General features: G+C 42.0%; 1 protein-coding gene across 1 annotated transcript in view; it reads left to right on the top strand.

Annotated features, from left to right (window-relative positions):
• Positions 1-12,335, top strand: part of shisa8b (shisa family member 8b) — an 83,694-nt gene extending 71,359 nt beyond the window's left edge. Inside the window, exon 5 of the mRNA XM_017433649.3 lies at positions 4,105-12,335. Within this exon, the coding sequence (XP_017289138.1) occupies positions 4,105-4,610 (506 nt within the window). The 3' untranslated portion in view covers positions 4,611-12,335. The remainder of the gene's footprint in view (positions 1-4,104) is intronic.
• The last annotated feature ends 1,435 nt before the right edge of the window (positions 12,336-13,770 follow it).

The raw sequence follows: 13,770 nt of genomic DNA, 5'->3' as shown, positions 1-13,770 counted from the left end.
CTGGCGGGGAAGTGGAGAAGCTGACCAGGTTTTAAAGCAGACAATAATTATGGGAAGTGGGCACAGGTGACTGATTACAATCGCTAACAGGTGTAGATGGGCGTGGCAGACAAACAGGGGCAGACTGAGGGAAAGTGAATGATGACAGAGGACAAGGAACAAAACAGAACAATTCACAGACAAGAAAAGCAACAAAATAAATCAAGACAAAACAAAACCCAAATCCTTCTAGAGCCCCCCCTCTCACAGGATGGCTCCCGACGTCCCGAAAGAAAAGCAAAAAACCTAGCATGGGAGGGAGGCGGGGGATATAAACAAAAACAAAGGATGGAGGGCACAAAAAACAAAAAAACGACCAGGCAAAAGGCCAAAAGGGGAACAAAACAAAGAGATCAGAGTTCTAGTGGGCGGCCAGAGGACCGTCCTCGGCATGGCAAGAGTTCTGGAGGGTGGCCAGGGCGCCATCCGCGGCAAGGCAAGAGCTCTGGTGGACGGCCGGGGCGCCATCTGCGGCGTGGCCAGAACTCAGGCGGATGGCTCAGGCTTGGGCGCAGCAGACTTGGGCGCAAGCCGGACAGGCGCGAGCCGGACGGGCGCGAGCCGGACGGGCGCGAGCCGGACGGGCGAGACAAAGCTGGGCGAAGCGCCGACCCTCAGTGTGACGTAGTTGGGTGAAGCCCCGACCTTCGTCGTGACTGAGCAGAGCGAGACGTTGACCGGAACCCTCCGAGGAGCCGACGTGGTGGAGACGTCGACCGGGCCCCTACGAGGAGCCGACGTGGCGGAGAAGTCGACGGGGACCCTCCATGAGGCAGAAGTGGCGAAGGAACTGTGGTGGCCGCATCTGCGAACCCCACTGAGACCAAGGCAGGCGAAGAGGCGTCAACCTCGACGGCGGTCTCTGGAGACTGTGGAGACTCTGCAGAGGTCGCTGGAGACTGTGAAGACTTTGCAGAGGTCGCTGGAGAGCAAGGCTGGGGGCACTGCAGGCGGTGCTGAGAAGCTGTGAGTGGCGCTAGAGAGTCCGTGAGCAGTACTGGAGACTGAGAGGACCCAGCAGAAGGCACTGAAGGCTCTGCAGAGGGCCCTGGAGGCTCTACAGAGGGCTCTGCATAGGGCACTGGGAGAACTGGGGTCGTGGCTATGAGGGGGGCTGGAGAGATTGTGAGCGGTTCTGGAGACTTTATGAGCGGAGCGGGAGAGCTGGTTGGCTTGGGTGACTGGGGGTATCGATTAATTGTCCTTTTAGTTGGGTTATTTCATTGAAAAAGTTCATGAATATGGGTACGTGAAGAAGTCCGGGTTTTGACAAAAGGATATTTTCAATTATATTACAGGTGAGGATGTTATGTTTGGGGACCGGATTGTTCTTTAAAGAAGTAAACAGTTTTTGTACTTGTGAAAGGGTGTCTAAAAGATCAGTCGGAGAGAGTTCAGAAGCCTGAACCGGAAAAGGTGGAAGCTTGGCGGCTGCTGCGGCCGAGGGTGACGAGATGACTGCCGTTGCCAATGGGGGCATGATGCTCGCCACAGCCGGTGGAGATGTGGAGACTGCCACTGGAAGTGCTGAAGCTGCTGCGGACTAAGAGGACTTGGAGGCTGTTACTGACAGAGGCGTGATGGTTGTTGCGGTTGACGAGGACGAGATGGCAGCCATAGTTGACAGAGGCATGAAGGTTGCTGCAGACGATGAGGGCGTGATGGCTGCAGCTGCTGACAAGGGGGTGGTAGTCGCCGTGGTCGAGGGAGGCATAAGGTTCGCCGCAGTCGGCGTTCTCCTTCGCCGATGGGGACCATGAGAAGAGGAAGGGACTGCAGTGGGATGATCAGGTCCGTCCGGAAGACTGAGCAGGTGCTCTCTCCGCAACTCCCACAGGATTTGTTGTTTCTCCTCTGCGGAGAGAGCAACACCAGGGCTGACGTCAGCTGGGTTCTGGTATGGCCGGTTCATTCTGTCATGACGAGGGGAGACGAAGGCGAATCCAGAACACAGAATCATCTTCAAATAAAAACTGATTTATTAAAGCAAAATATAACAAAAACATAAGGCTGACTTGGCAGCAAAAACAACTATAACTAATTTACAAAAAGGCAAGTGTCACGATGTGGATGACGGAGATGAACCCAGTAGGCAGACTTAAAAGAAAACTAATTTATTAAACAAAGAAACAAACAAAACAAAAGCTGACGAGGCAGCAAAAAAACAAAAACTAAATACAAAGCATAACAGAAGCAAGATACAAGAAACACGGAGCGAGACAGCAACAAACATCAAACAATAGACAAACCTTAGACAATGGACCAGCGAGGTATGGAGAGAAATGACCGGGTTTTAAAGACTGGGGATAACGAGGTGAGTGGGAACAGGTGGAATGATTGCTGAGTAGGGACAGGTGAAGATGGGCGTGTCTGACAGAGAAGTGAATGACTGGGGGAGAGTGAAAATGAACATGAACATGAACATGAGACAAAAACGAAAAGTACAACCAAACAAAACAAAAACCAAAGAACTAAAATCAAAATAAAACAAAAACAAAACCTAGAAAAAAGCCAAATCACCACAGCAAGGCAAGGAGGAACGAGAGACACAACAATGAACTGGCGGGGAAGTGGAGAAGCTGACCAGGTTTTAAAGCAGACAATAATTATGGGAAGTGGGCACAGGTGACTGATTACAATCGCTAACAGGTGTAGATGGGCGTGGCAGACAAACAGGGGCAGTGGGGAAGTGAATGATGACAGAGGACAAGGAACAAAACAGAACAATTCACAGACAAGAAAAGCAACAAAATAAATCAAGACAAAACAAAACCCAAATCCTTACAGATACCTTTCTCCACCCTTGTTGCTTGGTGACATTAGGGAGTTAGATAACGAAACACTGAATCATAATAATTAAGAAATTCCAGCATCGCAGTTTCAGCTAGCATAAATGTATTTTATCTTGACGGATTACAGCTGAACTCAGGTATTTCTGCAGAACAAATGAGCTTGTGGAAAAAACTTCTTCCAACATCTTTCCTTTTGAGGCCTTGAGCAAACCTAAAGTTTAACACTTTAACACTCTGAAACTATTAAAACTATAATTATTAAGCCAACCCAATAGCTTTTAAATCATGAAACATTTATTAAACAACATAATGTAATTATATATCAATAAAAATAAGCTATAAAAGATCAAAACCCTTCACTAGAAAGCTCTGCAAAGCTGGCTGAACAAAACAAAAAGCAGTTTGATAAGCAGGTCAAAGAAGTTACTCTCCAAGTTGGTGATAGGGTCTTAGTTAGGAATTTTTGGCTGTGACAAAAACATAAACTGGCAGACAAGTGGGAGATCACTGTGTACAATGTTTTGAAACAAGTGGGGGACTTACCTGTATACACTGTTAGTCCAGAGGGTGGAGATGACCCCCAACACACTCCATTTCGATCTCTTGCTTTCATGTGGTCATTTGTCTGAGACTAACACTGAATGCGCACCAGAAAGAGTAAAACCTCCCTAACCACAAAGAACTAGACTGACTTCTCCTCAGGTGCAGTAGTCTGAATGTTCTGACTGAGGATGAGTATGTTGGTCTTCAGGTAGACCCACCAGTTCATACAGAAACTTTCATTAGGGTGTATGACAAAAATGGGCGCTTAGAAACCGTCATGGTATTTGGTGAGCAGGTTGAGCCAGAAACCTCTGTCTGTGGGGGGAAACTGGAGTACCTGGAGTAAACCCACTTTAGGCAGGGACATGCAAACTCCACCCAGAAAGGTCCCAGGTCAGGAAGCAATTCTGCGATCTTCTTGCTGGGAGGCAACAGCTTTAACCACTGCTCCGCTATGTCACCCCTATAAAATCCTAAATTAATTTTTCTGTATTCTGTTTTTATTTCAATTTTACACAACAACCTTTTTGAATTGGGTTTGTACAGGACATTCGCATACAGTAACTTGTGAAAAAATTTTTAGAACCTAGTAACAGCTGATCATATTTATTACATCCTGACACATAAAAACCTAGAACTGAGAGAGGACTGTTTCTATTAGATGTCTTGTGAAACTCAATTCAGTTATGTTCTGGAGGTTAACGGTCTCTTCTTTTTCCCATGTCTGCAGCTGAAACTGCTTCCCGGAGCTACTACAAGAGCTTCCCTATCATGGACTTCTCCCATTACCAACCGGCAGCACCCCCTGCCTTACAGCCCAAAGAGAAGTCCTATATCCACCAGCCCCTGCCTGCACACCATGACATGCACGCCCCTCTCTCCATCTCCATCCCCTCCAGCCACCTGGAGCATTCACGCCTCCCAAAGACCACCACACATCCATGTCTCTCCAACTCAGCCTTCAAAGCCTGGGAGCCAGCTGGCCGCCATGTCCACAGGCAGACCTCTGTTCCAGCACACACCTCCTCCTCCCTGCACAGCTCCACCCGGAGACATGGCTGCTCAACAAGGAGGCAGCAGAGCATAGAAAACATGGCAGAGGTCTTTAATCAATCCTATGGAGCAGCATATGGAGGAGCAGGGCAGGGGCAGCAGCACACATCTCAGCCTTCCCATTACCCCCATGGCAGGCAGAAGAGCTACTCCACCCACAGTGCAACAGAGGTGACTGTCTGAGAGCCTCAACCACAATTTTGGCACAAAAGATTTTGTCATTTTGTCATTAATCAAAGGACAGACTTTGAAACAGGTTTGGGATTAAACAAGGAGATGCTTTTAAATATACAAAATAAATGGCAATGAGTCAGATTTATGAGAAACATGAAGTGTCTCCACTTCTCCTGATCTTTACAATTGAAGCCAAAATCTCAGATTTTTGGGTTCTGCTGTTCTGTATTTTTTGAGCCAAAGTTTGCACAGTAGGGACATGGAGCTGTACTCTCAACATGAAAATCTTGCCTACACATACAGTAATTATTTTCTGAAAGTTTCTTTAAAAACTGTTAATTGGTTCATGAGGTATTTTGCTAATGGACAGACACAAGAACACACAGATAGGCAAAAGCATTATCTCCCTTATGCCTTTTGGAGCAGACAGTTATCTGAACTGTATTTTTATCCTGTTAGTTTACATGGAAGGGCAGGACTTAAAACTTGTACTGTGGCCACCCACTAGGGGGCACTCGTCTAAGGTGGCTTTAACTTCTAGCTTCTGGTTCAGTCTTTAGTTATTATGTATCTCCATGGAGTAGACCCACCTTTCTTTCAGATAATGTGCCCAGTAAAGTCCTCATGCGTAACACTAAAGGACGTTAAAACCTGTGATTGTGCAAAACTTTCTTTCCAGGTTTGACCAAAACAGCTACAACTCAATCATTTCTCACTGGCTGCATAGTCTTCACAGTTTTTCAACTACTGCAGTTTTACGAATACAGCTACGTTTAAACATGGTGAGAGAAAAAAATCACTATCTGTTAATGTCTCACTGAGCTGGACTAGTTGGCAAACAGCATTCATTAGGAAGTTACCAGAATGACTCGCAACAATTGCAGTGGTTATCAATTTCCTTAATTGAGTTATAGAGGCTTGCAGTCCTTTGGCTTAAGTTTTGAACATGTTTCAAAACATTTGTTTGCCAAATTTTCTCTCAAAAAACTCACAAAGTTCAAATCTGCCTATCTTCATGTCTAAAGTGTACTCCAACAGAAATCATAAACATGGGGGTGGATACAAAGCAGTATGATGTGAGTACAATGATGGGAGCAAAATAATGTGCATGGTATAGAATATGGTTTTACAATCTGTGCACGCAAAAATAGGCCATTATTTAAAAAAAAAACAATTTCGTTAAAGATGTCTCTCTAGTCGTAAATGCTCAGAATTTAGTGACAGTGCAATGAACGATTCTATTTTGAGTCACCAACTAGTCTCCAACAGTCACAGCACAGTGAGGTATCATCTTTAGAGTCAGAAGCAGTTTGGTTTTCTCCAGCATTATTTTAATTTGTTGCTTTCAGGACAAATTTTACAGGAACAAATAGTAAGTTTGTGATAAGCTCATGAAAGTGCCAGTAGATGACCAACAGATAAATTATACCAACTGGTCCTATTTTAATGAGAATTTTGGAGGATGTGGAGGAAGTGCTACTGCTCCGAAATGAAATTAGGTCAGACTTAGAAAATAAAACCCTAAAAGCACTTACCAGAGAGCTTTTACTATAAGTAAAATAACTGTTTGTGGTGATGGGATTAAAAATGCAACTTACAAGACCTTCAATCAATATTTCGCTTAAAACTAATAAGGCTTTCATTTATTTCAGGTCTTTTATTTTATGTTATTTCACACCATTAAATTCCAGAGTATTCTTAAATCATCTGAGTAGAACTGGTCAATTTCTTCCCAGTTTTTGCATCTCAGTCTTCCTCCATGTTTGTCCTTTTCTCACTGCTTTCAGCATTCTGCACAGTGTATTTTCCCCCTGTGATGAAGCACACTTTGCATTCTTTGCCATCAGGCCAAGCATACAGGGACAACTTCCCCTGGGTCACATTAACTTGATGGTGAGGACAATGCCACCATCATGTCAGCTCCCATCAGCCTCCATCCCAACCAGAGATGGAGCGGGAGGGGGGAATAGGCAGCTCAGAGGCCAGAGGCTAGGACTCCTTAGAAAAGAATATAAAGGGAGGAAAGAGGAGAAAAAAAACAGCAAACAAAACATACACTGATGCATGTTTTCCATCCTTGGGGGCAGGAAAAGGGGAACGAGTCAATGCAGATCTGAGTCTTTCACTATTGGACTGTGTGAGTCAGAACTCAGCGTGTGTGCCTGTGTGTGTGATTTCTAACCCGCAGGGAGAAATGCAGGAGAATTCATTGAGGCATTTCCATGCCTGCAGCGTTTGACATCTCTTTTTTTTAATCTCTGTGGTCTGAAATGCAAAGGACGTTGTGTACAGCTGCAGTTGTTGCTGTGAATGTGCAGCAATTAATGCAATGCCTCAAATTGACCACATGTGTCCAGAAATACTTACAAAAGCTTCTTTGGTATTATTCATTTTGGGCTTTTTGGATTTCATTTGCATCATAAAAGGCTAAAAGTCTATATGTCGCACAAAGTCTGGCTAAACAATGTATTTAGGTGAGGCCAGAAGATGAATGTACCTACAGCAATTTGCAAAAGTATCCCCACCACCACCACCACCCTACTCCATACTGTCTTGTTACCTATCACTGTCAAAATGCAAAACATTTTTAACAACAAAAAAGAAATTAGACAAAACACAGTTAAGAGAGCTATCTTCTGGATCAGTTCCAGCATCAAGTCTCTTCAGTTCCATCTTTCTGATCTTGGTCCATCTAATCTGGAATTTTTATCCATTCTTCAGGACCAAACTGCTGCAGCTTTTAAATCAAATCAAAGTTTCTCAGTTGGAGCGAGGTCTGAGCTTTGACTGTACCATTCCAGGACCTCTAACTGGTTCCCATAGGAAATCAACCACAAGATCACAGGTCTTACTGAAGTTCAGGATCAGGAAGTTCTGCTCACACCAAACCATGAAGTCAAACCATGACCCCCCGTGTACTCCTGCTCATTCTCCTAACACACGGCCCACAATGGCAGTGCCAGCCCTCATCGAGGCAGAGTCAAATCTATTAAAAAACAGGTTTAACTTGTTTGCCCACCTGTTCTCCAAGGGTGGCTTGTCCATTCGTGTTTTTGCCATCGCCCAAGATGAGTTTCAATCCTCTCCACACATCTTGGATATTATTATTCTTCAGATGCAGCTCCAGTCTCCCTGTAGCTTTTCTTACGCCTCTTGATGTTGAACTTATTCTTTTGCTGTACTCCATGTAGTTCTTCCTTGTCCCTTGAGATGAAAGTCCTCTTTTTCTTGTTTAGCAGAGCCTTCACTTCAGGAATCACCCAGGGCTTGTTGTTTGGCAAACACTGCATTCTTTTGGATGGCAAGTGTTTTCCATACAGAAATTTATATAATCTGTGATGTAGTGGGTCATACTGTCAGTGTCCTCCCCACTTGAGCTATAAAGTGTCTCAGGGGCTTTGTATTTGAGTCAATTTGTAGATATTCTTCTGTGGTTCAACCATTCATGTACACAACAACAGCGCTTGTGTCCTCTGAAACCGAAGCTTTTTGAACCCAGATCTCAGAGTGGAGATTTTCTGACACTTGCATTTTCATTTCAAAGGAAGACACAACGTGTAAAATTGTGCATTTGCACCACAGACGGCTGCAGTCAATAGCTGTTCTGCTCATTTACAGTAGATAAACAGTAATAGCAGATAGCAGAGTGCTGTTTGTGCTATTCACCCTTTTCAACATGTGGCAGCAACCCAACCTCACCATAAGTCCAAACAACCATCCATGTATTGTAACTATTTACATCCTCGAGACTGCATGCACTGCCTGGTTGAAAGCCTAGCATCAGTGTTGCCATATATACAATAATTACCCTTTTTACAACATAGTTTTAGGGTCAAGTCCCCCTTCTTTTCTGTGCACATGCTCACCAATCACAACACACAACTAATCTTACAACCTCCCTTCTCTGAGAAAGCACATTTCATTCAGCACATATGATAGTTTGGGTCAAAATACAATAATTAAACCCTGCAGTAGGATAGTTCATCATTTCCTATCTGGCAACTCTGCCTGGCTTAGAAACTACAATAGATTCAATGAGCACAGCCATATCCATGTAAACACGATTTTTTCTTGTTGATTTGCTTCAGTAGACATAAAAAACACAAACATTTGCAGATATTGTTCTGGTGTAAACAGGGTCTCATTCTGTGAGGTTCTCTTAGTTGCTCACATGCCTCCTCAATCCAGATCTTCACAGTCTTTCTCTGTAGAGACTGTCTTGGCAGTACCGGTGTGTATTCTAGCTGAGGATGGACATGGTTGTGATTGGAGCAACCAAGAGCATGGAGTGGGGTGGAGGTGTATGCATCCTTGACATTAACAAACAAAAGGTCTAGAGTTGTATTGTCCCGTCTGTCAGTTTACATACTATGAGAAGTCAGGTAGAGTGGAAGAGAGAGGCACAGTTGAAGTCCCCAGAGATGAGAAAGAGTGCCTGTGGGCGTCTTGTCTGCAATGTGGACAAAGTGCTGTGAATGTGCTCACAGGTGGCAGCAACATCAGCTGATGAGGGGATGTACATCATTAGCACAATAATGTGTGAGAACTCCAAAGGAACGTAATAAGGCAGAACATCGATTGCAGGAAGGTCAACGTCCCTGCTACAGAAATGCTTTTTAACAGTGATGTGGACAGGGTTACTGTTATTAAGAAAAACATACAGTCCTTCTTGCCACTCTCTGCCACTTTCCAATCCACACATATCAAAATAAATCCGTCCAGGGAGTCCGGTGTGTCCACTACAGAGTCCGGTGTGTCCTGGTTCAGCCACGTCTCTGTAAAACACATGAGGCTGCTCTCCCTGTATTTTGCTGCAGCCTTGTTAGCACAGATAGTTCATCCATCTTGTTGGAGAGTGTTAGAACATTGCCCATATTAACATTCAGTAAACATGGTTTATGTTTCCATCCTCTCTTATGCCGCTTGAGACCGGCTCTACAACCTCTCCATTTCCTCCTGATCCCCTTTGGAATCTCTGGTTTCCCAGTGTGGAGTAGCCCAGTTTGGCTAAGCACTAACAGCTGGTCCCATGTGTAAATAATAGCACCGGGGCTAATGTGGTCTCCAACAGCAGATTCAAAAAGTTTGAAAAGTAACTAAAAAATGAGTGCATACAGTTACAGTTACAAAACTGGAACCTCTAGTTGCACAATTACCTAGGGGTTTGACAGAAGAAGAAGAAAAACAGAGAGATATGCAGAAAAACACTAAACTGAGGAAAACATAAGATGGAGGTGTTGCAACGCGCTGCCGGTCCAGGCCCTTCTTACCTGCTCCATGAGCTTTGGGGGACAAGCCTCTCTTGGCAGTTTTGCTGTGTTGGCATCATCTTTCTATTTCCTATAATGAATTTAATCCATGAGATGTTCGGGGTTTGGGGATGTTTTTTATAACCTAACCCTGACCTATACTTCTTTACAACTTTTTTCTCTGACCTGTGTGGAGAGTTCCTTGGTCTTCATGATGTATTTTGCTTGGTAGTAGCTCTTACTACTTAGATGTGTGAAGTGTTGTTGATTCTGTGGGATGTTAGACCAGGTGTGTATACGGAGATCGTCTATACACACAGGTGGATCTTATTGAACTAATTGTGTTGCCAGACAGAGGAAGTGAATACAAATGCGCACACCACTTAGTTTTATATTTTTTAGAATGATAAAAACAAATAATTTTCCCCTCATTTTTAAGTATTTTGTGTAGGACCATTATTTATAATCAAACTGAAAAGCCATTTAAATTCCAGGTTGTAAGGCAACATAACAAAGAAAATACCAAGAGGGATGTACACTTTTAGTGTGAGTCCATCCTTTTACCAATCTATAATTAGAATTTGTTTAGTAACTTAAACAAATCTTGATTTTGGTTCACAAAGCGACATCTCATTCTTAGACAACATCCCCAAACCAAACAGTATCACCTGGGCCCTCTCAACCATCTAGACTCACGCTGAGCAACACACTGACTAAACAATCATCATCTCCCTGCAGGCTTAGACCTAAGGAATCATTTATGAACACATCCAACAGACCTCCACTGTCAATATGGAGATTCACCACCAGTTATAGGAGATTGTGTGCTGATTAATGATTTCAGGAATACTGAGCGGTGTCAAAGGAATAATCTGGTCATGTCTGAAGTGATGTTCTGTCAAATAGTTATCAGTAGTTGGTACCTTATCAGCCGTGACATCAGTCATAGAGGACTGAGTTTGGGGAAAAGGGCAGAAGTCAGATACTGTGTTTGAGCTGTTGGTACAGAGGTTGCAAGTATACATGTCTGCCAGGACTTGACTAAACGCTGATCAGGTGGACTAATACGTTCAGGAGCAGTTCACCATCAATCTATGCTCAACACGCATATATTTGTTCGGTGGAGAAAACAGCCACACACTAAACAAACAATGTCATGTGAAAGTGTAGAGGTTTATTATTAGCTAATGTAGCATTCTTTCTCACTGGTAAGTTGTTTTTAAGGAAGACTTGTTTTAAAAATCTAAAAAGAAAACAATTTAAAAAAAAAAGTCCTCATTTGGCTAGCTTTTAGCCTAGCATGGACAAAGGCTTTTGCCCTTTTCTCCAAACTGCATGCTCTATGGCTGATGTGACGGCTGTTAAGGTTCTTTTAACTATCTAACAAAACATCACTTCAAAAATCACTAAACTATCCCTTTAAAGTTAACAAACCAACCAAGCGGTGATCTTTGACTGAACATGACTTCTTTTCTTGTATTTTGAGGATTTGTTAAAGCAAAGGTTAAGTGAGTCTTTAAGTGATAGCTATTTGCTGTTTCCTGCCTTCCTTTCCTCCAGTCCTTGATGTTCTTAAAGATGTTGCTATTTACTGCTTTACGGAGACAAAAACTGTCTTATGAGCAATAGTGATGCAGGTTTTGTTTTTTTAAGTGAACAAGTGCTTGTGATGTTTGCTATGTATTTTAAAACCATGCTTTTTTCTGCCCATACACTTTATAGATGCAACAAACCTGTCTTCTTGTGTATTTAAAATAAATCTTTTGCATTTTGTGTACATTATTATTCACTATGTTTGAGTGCATAATATTTTTGTAGTGCAATACATTTAAAAATCTAGCTATTCTTTATAAATATTGTCAGTTTATTTAAAGACTTTCCCTATATTTCTTATTTATAATGGCTGTATTCAGGGACTTCTAATTGATGTCAGAAATTACTCTTCCATGTCAGTGAACAAAGGTAGATGAGAATTTCTTTATGTGCAATTAGAGGGGATTTAAGTGGGCTCACTGGACTCTATGCCAGTTTACTGCTCTGAGGTTGTTGTTTTTTTTTTTTATTAGAACCAAAACAGAGTTCCACAAATAAAATGTAGCAAAAAAGGAAAAGAATAAAACCACAATAAACTTTGTAACCATTAACTAAGGTTTTTGTTTTCATAAATGTGGAGTGCAGGGGAAAAGGTGAGGTATGACAAGTGTACGATTTTTAGAATTTTTGTGTAAAATACAGTGTTTATTATCAAGTTAGTTTCTACCACTTCAGCACTACAAACTACTGCAGGTAAAAGAAAAAAAACACGGCAGCTATTGTTTGTTGTAAAACAACGAAATAATGAGGAAGTGTATTAGAGTGAGAGGTAGTATACTGTATAAGTTGTACTCATTCATATTTCATAGTACACAATACATTTCTCCCCAAAAGTGTTCTTTATAAAAGTCTATTTAGAAACTGGTGGCAACATAAACTATTAAAGATTGTCAAAAACACACAACTTTTATCTTTTGTCTTTTCTTATTTTATGTGTGTTTCCATCTTTGATTCTGGTTTAGTATTCTTTCAAATGTGAAACTGAACTGAACTGGTTATTTAGCAAAAACGTCACTCAGATAAAAAGAGTTCAGCCCCCAGAGGGAATGCTCACAGTTTAATTTGTTCACATGCAGACCCATGATGGGGATGTAAAGAATTTGATTTGCAAGGAGTGAAGATGGGCATGAGTGGAGTGATCGTATCATCAGGTAGTTTCTGGAGTGTCAGACAGCCAAGGAGTGAGCAAAGATCAGCAGACACAAAGGATGGCTTGTCGAGGAATTCCACAGCATTACCAACACTTGATGGAGTCTGACAGAGATCACTTTGTGGTTTTTCATGTGGCCAGGTGGATGCATGTGGGGCATACAGACGTCAGAGTGAGCTGATATTGGAACCAGTGGGTACATGAGGGCACCTACACAAGCTCAGGTCACTCAGGTTTTAATTTAAAAAATGCACATAAATTAATAATATTTATATATTTTTACTCTCATTTTTGCTGGGATAATGTTTTGCAGTTTTCTGCATATATGTGAAAGAAATCTCTGATACAGAATGAAACTAACAACACAAGGGGCTAAACAAAATGATTAGTTTGATCTGGTTATTTAGCCATATGGAGTCATCTTTCTCTTAAATATACCAGAAAATTAAATATTTGGAACACATATAGGCAAATTGCTGAGGAAAATAAAGTGCAACTTTACACACACATAACAAAGCATAATAAAAGTTAAAGTCAATACATGTCTCTGCCTTTATTAGACGAAATCCACTAAGTCACAGTTACATGTCCAACAAACTGTCTTAATCTTTGTGTTCACCTTAATAATTTATTAAAACACAAGTTTAAGTTTTTAATTTCAAAATAGGATATTTATATGAATAATTTTCCACAAATATTGAAAGGACTACTGAAAGTATTTAAATATCTAAAGAGGAATATATTTTCTGTTTATACAACAAATTTGTTTAGTTTTTTGTCCAAACATGTAAAATTGCCTGTAAATGTCAACAATTTATTATAAATCTTAAATTATAAACTGCAACAAACTGTAGTTGTTTTAAAAACAGTATATAGCATTTACATATTTACCACTCAGTAAGTTATCTTTATTTCAACTTTTAAATATATTTTGTGGCTTTGTGGCAGAAACAGCTCTTTTTCATGTAAAGGTTCCTGGCCTACCTGAGAGGGGGAACATCATGTTGTTTGTTCAATGTTACAGAACCTTGTGCCACCTGTTCCTGCCATCAGGACGCAGGTATCATACTTTCCAACGCCCAGTGTCATCCTGCTCTGTGTCTCAGCAGACTACAGGTTGAATGTCTCATGTGGAGGCTGTCATTTATCTCAGAGTGGAGCTGTACCTGGGAGAAGT

Source organism: Kryptolebias marmoratus, linkage group LG2 (assembly GCF_001649575.2).
Source record: "Kryptolebias marmoratus isolate JLee-2015 linkage group LG2, ASM164957v2, whole genome shotgun sequence".
Taxonomy (NCBI): Eukaryota; Metazoa; Chordata; class Actinopteri; order Cyprinodontiformes; family Rivulidae; genus Kryptolebias; species Kryptolebias marmoratus.
The sequence above is the reverse complement of the archived record's forward strand: the minus strand, read 5'-3'. Positions and strand labels throughout refer to the sequence as shown.